Genomic DNA, 13,159 nt, shown 5'->3' on the forward strand with positions numbered 1-13,159 from the left:
GAAAAAATAAGCAACGATGGTTTTCTTTCCATTTTAATTTGCAGTCCTATTATTGAAATCATTCTTAAAAGTAATGCTGAACCATTAATCAATCCTACTTCCAAAATATGAAAAAATCATGGTCAAAATATCCCAAATTTGTTGAAAGATAAATTTACAGACTTAAGAAAGTCAGATAACCCCAAGGAAGATTAAAAACAAAGAAAATCACACTTAGGGCTTCCCTGGTGGCGCAGTGGTTGAGAGTCCGCCTGCCGATGCAGGGGACACGGGTTCGTGCCCCGGTCCGGGAAGATCCCACATGCCGCGGAGCGGCTGGGCCCGTGTGCCATGGCCGCTGAGCCTGCGCATCCGGAGCCTGTGCTCCGCAAGGGGAGAGGCCACAACAGTGAGAGGCCCACGTACGGAAAAAAAAAGAAAATCACACTTAGACTCATCATAGTCTAACTGCTGAAAAACAAAGACAATCTATGTTGACAGAAAAATGGCGCCTACAATACAATGGCTGTGATCAGACAGTGGAGGCCAGAAGATAATGCAGGGACATCCTGAAAGAGCTGACTGAAAAGAAAACAAAAACAAAACCTAAAATACTGTATTCAGTGAAAACATCCTCTAAGAATGAAGATGAGATAAAGACAATTCTAGATTTAAAAAAGAAAAAACAAACAAAAAAACACAAAACCTTAGGAAAACAAAGACCTGTACTATTAGAAATGCAGAAGGGAGATCTTCAGACGGAAGGGAAATGCTTGCTATCTTATATAAAAACTAGAATCATGAGGAAATGGTACTCATGTGGCTAAACATAAAAGACTACTCTGTTCCTTTTAACATATATATGACTGTTCAAAGCAAAAATAATGGGGCTTATAATCTACACAGACAAAAATATAACTTAACCAAACTGACACAGATGAAATAGAAAATCTGAAGAGCACTCATCGATTGAAGAACTTGAATTCATTATCGAAACTTTCCCGCAAAGAAAACCTAGGCCAGATGGTTTCACTGGTGAATTCTATCAAACGTTTGAGGAAGGAGCAATACCTATCTTATATAAACTCTTTCAGAGAACAGAGGAAGAAGCATTTCCCAACTCACTCATATGTTCAGCATAACTCTGAAACTAAAACCTAACCAAGACACCTTCAGAAAGAAAAGCATGGACCACCCTTCCTCGTGAACACAGAAGCAAATATTCCTCACAAAATATTAACAGATCCAATCCAACAATTTATAAAAAAGGAAATAAATCCTGACTAGTATGGTTTAGTCACAAGATTGAAAGGTTGGTTTAATATTTGACATTTAATCAACATAATTCATAACATTAACAAAATAAAGGAGATAAACAATGTGCTTACTTAATAGATACAATGCTAATTTTGTTCAGATACTCACTTTAAGTTTTCTAATTCCTGTTTTCTCAATGGGGAAGAAGGTGGAGCTGGAATGCATTTATCTCCATCGTGGCTTTTACTGCTAAAATAAAGACAGACTGCTAATTATGAAGCACACGAATAAACAATTAAATGTAAAATTTTGTTTCCCTATACCCACTCCCATGCAACTTTTTATGAAAAAAGTGTAAAAGAACCAAAACACTGAAAAATGCGTAGTAACTTGGTATCACTAACATGTTAAAGCTACACTGCATATGAGTTTCTTTTTCCCAGTACATGATACCGCTTTAAAAAGTCTCTAACAGAAAAAATATCTCTACTATACAAAGGAAACCACTCTAGTATTTTCACACATTTCTCATTCTTCTGTCTTTTACTAAGTAGAGTAAAGCATAACCCCTTGATGGAGGAAAAAACATTCCACAATTTTGTTTCAAATTTTCTATAATAAACATGTTTTTCTACTATAATCAAGAAAAAATGCTGAGATGGAAGACTTGAGTTTAAAGGTGCCATGTGTAAAAAGAACTCTCTACATATAATGGTGTTTGTTTTATTACTAGATAAACTCTCCCAATTTCTATAGATTGGCATAATATTTAATTGATAGTAGGAAACCAGAAATGTATAGAAATGTTCTGGAGGTCAGTGGTTTACAGTATGTTAAGAGAAAAGGCAGAAGATAGTAAGAAAAGAGAAGTTTTCGGGACTTAAGTATTTATTTTAATAAAAGTAAAAAAAAAAAAAAAAAAAAGTCATCTCTGACAGCAACCGGATTTCTTGCAGTGATTCCTCCTGGCAGTGAAAAGCTGTGACTTTCAACTTGTCTCGTTTAAGGTTCTTTCCTCACTTAGGTTGCACCTTATTTCTCTCTTCCAGAAATACTTAAACATTCATACTTTCCTTTCTTATTACTCAAAACAGAGAACTTTGGAAATTCAGGCTGCAGATTTCAGGAATTCAACTACAAGACAGAGGCTGACAAATGAAGTCCTCAAGATTTCACCAAGGGAGGTCAAAGGGGTCAGAATACCTGCAAGTGTCACTGCTTTCGCTGCTCTCTGTGTTGCCACCTAATTGATTACTATTTTTAGACCCATTTTCCTGCTTTGGATCTTGCTGTTCTTCAGGTAGCAGCAACAAGGCATTCCTGAGACAAATGGCTGCAAACTCCATACTGGCTACAGGAATGGCTGAAGACTGTCCATCACTAAAAGAACAAAACCAAGTTAGCTGAGAAAACAAAAACAATAAATAAAACTTTTCTATTATCAGGAATAAAACCAATATAACTGTAAATAAAAACTTTGCCATCTAAGAGGTAGAAATTTTAATATAAGCAGTTATGAGAGAACTCTAAAGAACCCAAATCCTAAATATTATACGGGCATACCTTGGAGATATCACAGGTTCGGTTCCAGACCACCACAATAAAGCAAAGATTGCAATAAAACAAGTCACATGAATTTTCTGGTTTCCCAGTGGATATATAAGTTATGCTTACACTACCCTGTGGTCTATTAAGTTTGCAATAGCATTATGTCTAAAAAAACAATGTACATACCTTAAAAAATACTTAATTGTTAAAAAAAAATGCTAACCATCATAAGCCTTCAGCGAGTCATAATCTTTTTGCAATAGTACCATTGATGACCACTGATCACAGATCACCATAACAAATAATTACGAAAATGTTTGAAATATTCCAAGAATTACCAGAATGTGACACAGAGACACAAAGTGAGCAGTTGTTGTTGGAAAAATGGCACCAACAGACTTGCTCTATGCAGGGTTGCCACAAACCTTGTTTGTAAAAAACAAAAAAAGGAACATCTGCAAAGCTCAATACAGCAAAGTGCAGTAAAAGGAGGTATGTCTGTGTATAAGATATAAAAAGTATAAATAATAGATTGCAAGTATATATATTAGACACCACATTGTGTCTATAGGAATGGGACTGAGGCTAGGAGCCCTGATATCCTGAAGGATATCTGCAAGGTCAATGTTAAACTAACAAAGGAGTTATAGACAAGGAAAATTGTAGTGAAGGCCAGGACAGGTACAGTCAGAACTGTAAAGAAGGGAAGAAAGTAGATTTTTCACATTTGAGCCTTGTTTTGGTTGATGTTTGCTTTTGGAAATACCTTATTTACACATTTTGAAAAAGCAGTGTTATCTGTCTTATAACTTTGTTGAGATTTTATATAACTTCCTATTGGTTTTATATATCAAACTAAGTCAGCTTTATTAGGGGGAAAAAAGTGAAAAGTAGTAACAATTTTGAAACTGTAGGAAAGTGATGCTTTAACTTGTCTTTTGAAAGAAATCTGCATTATTGTTGAAATAAATTAAGAGCAAAATATTGTGTGCCAGATACTTTTTTAAAACTTTGGGAAAACTTTTAAATGGTAGTGAACAATTTTATTTTTGGGAAAAGAAAAAAAAGGAGCAAGTTTCTTACAAAGCCTACTGCTTTAGAAATAAGAGCAACTCCAAATTGGAATCTTTGTAAAAGATAAAGATGTTCATATTTAAAAGTTGTTCAATTGGAAAGTAGTTCTACAAGTGACAGCTTTATAATACTTTTGTTTATATATGTGTTAGTACTTTTTTCTCCTGATACTAAGAATTAGCTTTAGGGACTATGAGAAAATAAAAATAACTAAATGAAAAGTATCAATGATAAACTATATAAAAAGGAAACATCAAGATGCCCTCTTCTGGACATTCTGAATAATGGCACTGAATAGACCAGGGTTTCTTAGGGCATCAACAATTTCAGCACCCATGGATGTAATAAACCAAAATCATATGTCAAATAACATACACCACATACCTATGTATAGGAGTCTATTTCTTGAAGTAGCAATAAAATCTAATTACAAAGTGGCTCCTCCTATGAAGTAATTCCTAAGCATATTTTTTATACATAACATTACTATGAAATATTATTATACACTTTCTCTTAGCAAAATACTTACTTATATACAGTATTTTGTATGGACTGTGATGCCAGAACTATTTTCCGATGATAGCCTTGACCAACAATAGACTGTACAATTCCTTTTTTACTTGGCAGACCTTTAGTTTCTTGTTCAGAAGTCTACAAAATACAAATAATTTCCAATTAATTTAATGGAATTGTAAGATGGGGTATGAAAAATAATCCAGTACCTTTTACAATTACTCTAAGAAAATTCTTAAGATCCTTAAGATTCTTAAGATCAATGTGGAGTTTTGGGTGATACAGGAAATGTCTGGTAGTGAAGAGAAGAGTACATGAGTCTGAAAGTCTGCAATATACACTACACTTTATTAGTATAAGGTCTGAGGTAGTTCTGAGGAAAAAAAGCAATTCAAGAATGACTCAAGTGGGACTCTGTGCTTCCACTGCAGGGGGTGTGGGTTCGATCCCTGGTCAGGGAACTAAGATCCCACATGCCACAAGGTGCGTCCAAAAAAAAAAGAATGACTCAACTAACAAGGTCCTACTATATAGCACAGCACAGAGAACTACATTCAGTATCCTATGATAAACCATAATGGAAAAGAATATATATAAAAAAAGAATGTATTAAAGAAAAAAAAGAATGACTCAAGCATTTACTTAGAATGATTTATTTGGACCATTCTGTGCCCCAGGCACCATGCTGCATGTGATGGGCACGTTGATGTCAGAGTAAGGAAAATAAAAGCCACAGAAACACAGTGAACAAGAGAAGGGAAGCAGCTACACTTCCTATAAAACACAGATCTTTTCCTTCTTAATTGAAAGTATTAATTAAAGTGTCAACAATATATACACACTAACAAGCTATATATGTCAAAATTAACGTGGGCACAATTCTTACCTTCTAGAAAATTAAAATTCTAAAGCCCTGTAAACATTAAACTGAAAATAGTAAAAGCTACTTACACATATACATAGTTTTTTTTTTTTTGATATTTCACTACAATACATCATCTCACTACAGGAGCTTGGTGGTGCCAATTTCCTTTATCTTCCCCCTTCACTCTAAGTCTCCAATTTACCTGCATTTTGTAAAGTCCTGCAGATTCTCATACACAGGAACAAACTGGAGCCAATTCATAGGAACTTGAAGAGATAAACTCTGCCCTGCAAAAAGTCCATCTCTAAACACAAATGTTTCTGTACTATTTATTACTTCTTGCTCCATAACTGAACTTTCATATAGTTGTACTTCCATATATGTATGACTTTTAACAAAACAAGGATTCACTTGTAGATTCATTTCAGAAAGAAAGTATTACGTAACACAAAAAATACAATAAAACTGACTGGAACTATTTTGTCTTGAGGAGGTGGCTAAGGAACATTAGTGAAAAATAAGAAAGAGTGGATATTCTGAACCATGATTGGAAGGCCTTCTCTTCTGACCTTTTTTCCTGGTGGGGTGATAAATTTGTGATGGTTTGTCCATACTCTCTTCCCTGATCCTTAAGGCTGTAGAAGCTGATCAGATGGCTAGATCTGGATGGAACTAAAAATCCACAATAATATACCATAGCTTCAATCACAGATCAGTAGCCAAAAAAGTGTGCCAGAAGTCTTTCAGTCTTTCTTTCTCTTTCTTTCCTTCCTTCCTCCCTCCCTCCCTCCCTTCATTGCTGTGTTGGGTCTTCGTTGAGGCGCGTGGGCTTCTCATTGTCGTGGCTTCTCCTGTTGCAGAGCACAGGCTCTAGGCGTGCAGGCTTCAGTAGTTGTGGCACGTGGGCTCAGTAATTGTGGCTTGCGGGCTCTAGAGCTCAGGCTCAGCAGTTGTGGCACACGGGCTTAGTTGCTCTGTGGCATGTGGGATCTTCCAGGGCTAGGGCTCGAACCCGTGTCCCTTGTATTGGTGGGCAGATTCTTAACCACTGCGCCACCAGGGAAGCCCCCAGAACAGTCTTAATGTAAAATAATGATATGTAATTAAAGTATTTGCAATTTTATAGTGTCTTGGCAGTAGGAACTGCACTCAAGAAATACGAGTTTCAGAACTCAGAAAAATAAACGGCACAGTTTCAGAAAAGTAAATGGTTCATGGTGATTTTTTTTTTTTTTTTTTTTTGCGGTACGTGGGCCTCTCACTGTTGTGGCCTCTCCCGTTGCGGAGCACAGGCTCCGGACGTGCAGACTCAGTGGCCATGGCTCACGGGCCTAACCGCTCCGCGGCATGTGGGATCTTCCCAGACCAGGGCTCGAACCCGTGTCCCCTGCACCGGCAGGCGGACTCTCAACCACTGCGCCACCAGGAAAGCCCCATGGTGATTTTTTAAGTAGCCTTCTCTCTTTTTTTTTTTAGAAGGAAGGAAATTCTACCATTTTTAATGAATGAATGAATGAATTTGGCTGCATCGGGTCTTAGCTGTGGCACGTGGGATTTCTGTTGTGGCATAGTTGCGGCACGTGGGCTTAGTTGCCCTGCACGTGAGATCTTAGTTCCCCGACCAGGAACTGAACCTGTGTCCCCTGCATTGGAAGGTGGATTCTTAGCCACTAGACCACCAGGAAGTCCTAAGTAGCCTTGCGTTGGGTCTTCGTTGCTGCGTGCAGGCTTTCTCTAGTTGCGGCAAGCGGGGGTTACTCTTCATTGCAGTATGCGAGCTTCTCATTGTGGTGGCTTCTCTTGTTGTGGACCATGGGCCCTAGGCACGTGGGCTTCAGTAGCTGTGGTGTGCGGGCTCAGTAGCTGTGGCTCGCGGGCTCGAGAGCACAGGCTCAGTAGTTGTGGCACACAGGCTTAACTGCTCCGCGGCATGTGGGATTTTCCCAGACCAGGGATTGAACCCGTGGTCCCCTGCATTGGTAGGCGGATTCTTAACCACTGCGCCACCAGGGAAGTCCCTGAGTCTATGTTTTTTATCTAGCAAATCTTTTCTTATATATCATACACTGCCCAGGTAAACATAAACCCTGCATCTGCCAGAAGAGGTCTGAAACAACATGCATCAGATAATGAGGACAAAATGACCTCTTTGGCATCACCAATTTAATAATTAAATTGGTTCTGTTTATTAAAAAATGAATTTATTTTGGAAGGTACAAACTGCTCTGTTCAGCATCCCTTTTGTCCTGAGTAAATAAATGTTACGAAATTTTATTTGGAGTTCATAATCTCTCCTGTTGGGATTTTCCTCAAGTGTATTTTGGGGTTGTTTTTACTGCCTTTTCGGTCACCTCAGGTTTTATTTTACTTTATTTTTCTCAATCCTTTTTTTTTTTTTTTTTTTGGCCGTGCTGTGCACAGCTTGCAGGATCTTAGTTTCCCAACCAGGGACTGAAACTGGGCCCTTGGTAGTGAAAGAACTGGACAGCCAGGGAGTTCCCCACCTCAGGTTTTAGAAAGAGGAGAAGCACAAAGATAAACAGATAATTATTTATAGCAAATTTCCTATTAGTAGCACAGACTGTGAGTGTTCTGGTATCCACCAAGTTATGGCAACCAAGTCATCTTTACCATCGTTTAAAAGTTACAAATTTAGAACTTTCTAGAAAAAACGGGAGGAAAAAACCGTCAGAATGAAATCCATAGAAGAAAGACAATCCTAAAAGTACTATTTCTAAAAATAAGTAATTTTAACAGAAAATGTTAAACCTTACTAAGGCCTCCAACACTGATTAAATTCATCACATTAAACAGAATAAGCAATTTCTACAGATTCTTTTGTTTTAAAAAAGTGTAAATTCTGCCTAGAGTTGTTTATCAGCTAATTTAAGAATTATCTAATAAGAATGTTGTCCCTTAAAAGGGACAATGAAATAAACCATTAAAGCCTCAAAGATAACATTCATCTCTTCCCCCAGTGGCATACTCAAATCATAAACTACTTTAAGTATCAAGTGTGAAAACTGCCAGGCAAACACACCTCTTTAATCCCTTTAGTTCCTGTAGTTGCTTTTCAGGAAGTGTTATCACCTATGGCAAGCATGCCAGCCAAAACCTCAGGATGCCATACCCCCCACCTCCACAGACCTGATGAGCCTGAGCCCCGCAACGGCGGGGGGTAGGGGGTGGCTAGGAAATGGGGTGGTACAGACATCTGGTGATTCTGATACAACCTGTCTTTCCCCTACCTCCCACTGACCCCTCCCCACTTGAGATTCAAAAGGCTTTCACCAACTGCAGTTTGGAGATAATCTAGGCATGGACACTAGTGTAAACTGGCCTATTTCTCACGGCCACCGTGGATGAACACGTGTCAGAGAGAAACAGCCTGGTAATCCACTAACTCGACAACATTTACTGAATCAAAAGTAAACCCTGCAGGCACTGGAGGAAGCACAGCATAATGTGGTTCTTTCCACACTCACTGCGTTATCAGCAGCCCTCCTTTAATCACTGGGCGCACACACCACTCTCACACCAGCTGATGGCGTGGCCCCTGCCCCAGCAGCTCGCAGACCACTGTTTCAACAGATATGACCTTCTTAATGGCTTCAACTTTTCAACGTGACTGCTGACACATGTTGCTGTGCTCACCAAGAGTTAGAAAGTGAACACATGACTTCATGAAACTAAGTTTTGTCCAACTGATAAAGAACAGAAGACCATCTTTACAAATTCCCTGAGAGTTAAAAAGGGGAGGAGATCTTTATGTTACCAAGTATTTATTGCTCTCTATGCAACAAGTGGGGGTGGGGTGGGGGTTCAAAAAGACAGAGACTCACCCCCTTATTGGCAGCAATGCAGCACTCAGCCAGCCGCAGCCAGAGGCGGGGGTTTGCATGGTAAACCTGAACAGCTTCAATCAGACACTCAAATGCAGCAAGAGGCCTTCCAATGTGAAGCAGCTGAATCCCACAGTTATACAGCAACTCATACCTCTTGTTGGTTAGTAATGTACACATGGGTCTTCCTGAAAATTTTTTGCCTGATGATAAAAAGCAGATGAGAATCATCAGATTTAAAATAACAGCTCCACTGAAAACATTTATTCCACAAAGTACTCAACTACTGCCTTTTTGACACCAATGACCCCAATCCCCAATTTGAAGTTGTAAACAGCTCTCACCACAATGATGATCTCCATCCCCAACCCCACAAATATCCTCCAGAGGCATCTCAGTTGTCTGTGCTTGTGGGGCCAGAGATGTGTCTTCTCATTACCAGCTCCTCAGGCAACAATGTTCCAGGAAGGCAAAGACCCACTCTTACTCCACTGAACCTTACACTACCTTTCCACACTTTTAGAGCCTGCAAGAAGATTCCACTCTTTTTCACTTTCAGTTCAGTTAGCCATGTTATCATTATGTGTTTTCTTAACCAGAAGCATTCAGTTAATCTTAGGGTGTTAGGGAACTTTACCACGGAAATAAAAAATTTATGCACTATACCTACAATGACTATTGTTCACTCACTTATTCTTTTTTTTTTTTTTTTTTAAATTATTTATTTATTTTTGGCTGCGTTGGGTCTTGGCTGCTGCACACGGGCTTTCCCTAGTTGCGGCGAGCGGGGGCTACTCTTCGTTGCGGTGCGCGGGCTTCTCACTGCGGTGGCTTCTCTTGTTGAGGAGCACAGGATCTAGGTGCGCAGACTCAGTTGTTGTGGCTCGTGGGCTCAGTAGTTGTGGCTCGCGGGCTCTAGAGTGCAGGCTCAGTAGTTGCGGTGCACGGGCTTAGTTGCTCCGCCGCGTGTGGGATCTTCCCGGACCAGGGATCGAACCCGTGTCCCCTGCATTGGCAGGCAGATTCCTAACCACTGTGCCACCAGGGAAGTCCCACTCACTTATTCTAACTTTTGCAGGCCATAATAAAATGAGACTAGGGAATTCCCTGGCAATCCAGTGGTTAGGACCTGGCACTTTCACTGTCGGGGCCCAGGTTTGATCCCTGGTCAGGGAACTAAGATCCCACAAGCCGAGTGGCGTGGCCACAAAAAAAAAAAAAGAAAAAGAAAAAAAGAGACTGTGATTTTGGGGATACATTTTCCATCAATTAAATAGTCTTTAAAATATTTTAAAAAGCGGAACTTCCCTGGTGGTCCAGTGGTTAAGACTCCGTGCTCCCAATGCCAGGGGCCTGGGTTCGATCGCTGGGCAGGGAACTAGATCCTGCATGCCTCAACTGAGAGCCCACACGAGGCAGCAAAGATCCCGTGTGCTGCAACTAAGACCAGGCGCAGACAAATAAATAAATACATAAATATTTTTAAAAATAAATAATTTTTTTAAAATTAAAAAAAATTTAAGTATTTTAAAAAGCTAAATAATTGCCTGATTTTAAGCATTTCAGATCAAGGATCCACATCCTATGAATATTAAAGGAATAAACTCCAGGAATTTGCTTAAAGATTGTTAGGTGCTGTCAACAGTATCACATTTGAAACCCTGAAAGGAAGCTAGAATAAAACTAGTTTGGCACAGTCAAGAAATCTCAGCAAAATATTTTGCTTTATAGCATTACCATATGGGATTACTGACTTTCAAATCCATGAAAAAGTGAATGTAGCTTAAACTTCTTTAATTATTACTCAAAGGAGCAACATCTACTAAAAATCCCCAGAGTCAAATTTTTGGGCAGGATCAGTGTTAAGTGTATGTAAGAACACATGGCATGCATTTTATAACCAGATGCTTGCTCTTTAAAATCATATTTTCCTCAAGTAGTAAAATATAAACTGTCCCGCTTTAATGGGCTTACCTGGATCAGTGCTACCTGCACTGAGCTGTGCACAGACGTTGTCGTTCTCCTGCAGAGCCTTTTTAAAGTAGAAAATTCCCAAATTGTGCTTGCTCATGGCAAAATGAATACAACCAAGATTATTCCAGAACATGCACCTCAAGCATTCACCTGAGAAAAACATACATAAGTTTATCCACACATTTTATTGTTGATACACATCATACAAGAATCAGGCTTAGCGAGCAAGAGTTAATTATATGTGCAATTCTACTCAGTCCTTACAGAACAGTTTACAAGGCATTTGAAATTTAGGAAACATCTGAAAATTCTGTAAGCTCCTTTTCTCTTAAAATCTCTTATTGAACGTTATAAATCAATCCTGCATATTGATTTTGTTAGCCTGTTTAGTTTTTTCTTCTGATTTAACTTTTAATAATCATAGGCAAATGATACAAAAATGCAAAGGACAAGAAGTATTTATTAGTAACATAATATGTATGCACTGCATCCACACAACAAAATATTATGTACAAACTGGAAGGAATGCAGCAAGCTACAGAAACAGTCAAAATATATTAAGTGAAGAATAGCAAGTGTATGTAAACAGAACATGTAAAATCCTGCTTTGCTTTGTTCAACTCTAAGTCTCCACTCTTCTTTCCGTTCACACTCCTTTAAATATGACTATGGCTGAGCATCTATCTTCCCATGTGTGTTGCGCATTTGTATTTCTTATCCTGTACACTTGCCTCTTCCTGCTCTTTACCCATTTAAAAAATTTGGTTACAGATGTTTTTCCTATTGGTTACCTGCGAGTGTGTATGTTATAGAAACCTTCTGTCACATCTGTTTCAATTATTTCCCTCCACTGCCAGTTTGTCATCTGTCTTGTGACTTGGTTCAGAGTGTGTGTGTGTGCTTATGTTTTCAATCATAAAAAGTTTTACATTTTTTTTTTTTTGCGGTACGCGGGCCTCTCACTGTTGTGGCCTCTCCCATTGCGGAGCACAGGCTCCAGACGCGCAGGCTCAGAGGCCATGGCTCACGGGCCCAGCCGCTCCGCGGCATGTGGGATCTTCCCGGACCGGGGCACGAACCCGTGTCCCCTGCATTGGCAGGTGGACTCTCAACCACTGTGCCACCAGGGAAGCCCAAAAGTTTTACATTTTTATGTGGTCAAATTTAGTAATCTTTTCTAAACTGTATGGTTCTTAGATTTTGGATAATGTTTAATTGAGGCTTCCCCACCACAAAATAAAATATTCATCCAAGTTTTCTTTTGCTGTTTTTATGATTTTATTTTTACATTATAATTCTGCATCTCTCTAGATTTTATTTTGGTGTAATGAAAGATATCCAGGTTTTTCTACATTGTTTCTTTTTCTAAATGGTTTCCCGAACATTCCAAAACAATTTACTGGTAGTTTGTCTTGTCCTCAATGATATAAAACACCCAACTAGATTGATAAAATTAATAATCAGAATATTCATTCAATGCTAAAAACTAAAGGTTGGCCTCTGATATGTTTTAAAATTAAACAATGAGAATATTTAAGAAAGAAAAAAAACTAGGCTGAGGAAAAAAGAGTAAGAAATACACTAATATGTTTTAAAGGAGGCTGCTTCTGGCGAGTGGCATTATGAACAATTTAGGAGAAATTCTATTCCCAAATCTTCTCTAATAAGCCTATTTTATCAGCAGCAAACACTGAATTTTATGTGTGGGAAGCAAATTAAAGATTTTAAAATTAATACTATGAAAAATATCAATACATTAAAGTATATAACTATATGTAAAATCTATCCTATTAGATTATCATAACTGTTGACTAGTCAACTACATGTCCTGCTCCATTTTAAAGACTGACAATATCTGAAATTCTGAAATCTGTGTCAAGACAATTCTAAGTAAAATTTCTGCAATGTATATTACCTTTTTAGTCTGAGAGACCATTCCAGTTTGGGTGTTAGAGGGTCTCTGAGGGGAAACTATGACAATAAAAACATGAAAAATAAAAATTTAACAGAATCAGAAATGGGTACTCAGAACAAATGGAGTACCCAAGAGAATTATAATGGAAAAAACGGACTTTCTCTATCCTCTGTGACTCCACTGAATTGAAGG

The 13,159-nt window shown here is 38.5% G+C and overlaps 1 protein-coding gene across 2 annotated transcripts in view; it reads right to left on the reverse strand.

Moving 5' to 3' along the window:
- Positions 1-13,159, reverse strand: part of CNOT10 (CCR4-NOT transcription complex subunit 10) — a gene marked incomplete at its 5' end in the record, with an annotated part of 63,679 nt that overhangs the window by 23,975 nt on the left and 26,545 nt on the right. For both annotated transcript variants that reach the window (XM_079713722.1, XM_079713721.1), the window contains 5 exons: positions 1,405-1,485; positions 2,440-2,616; positions 4,388-4,509; positions 9,079-9,281; positions 11,053-11,202. In XM_079713722.1, the coding sequence (XP_079569848.1) occupies positions 1,405-1,485; positions 2,440-2,616; positions 4,388-4,509; positions 9,079-9,281; positions 11,053-11,202 (733 nt within the window). The remainder of the gene's footprint in view (positions 1-1,404; positions 1,486-2,439; positions 2,617-4,387; positions 4,510-9,078; positions 9,282-11,052; positions 11,203-13,159) is intronic.

This window comes from Hyperoodon ampullatus (assembly GCF_949752795.1).
Source record: "Hyperoodon ampullatus genome assembly, chromosome: 10".
In the NCBI taxonomy this organism is placed as follows: Eukaryota; Metazoa; Chordata; class Mammalia; order Artiodactyla; family Ziphiidae; genus Hyperoodon; species Hyperoodon ampullatus.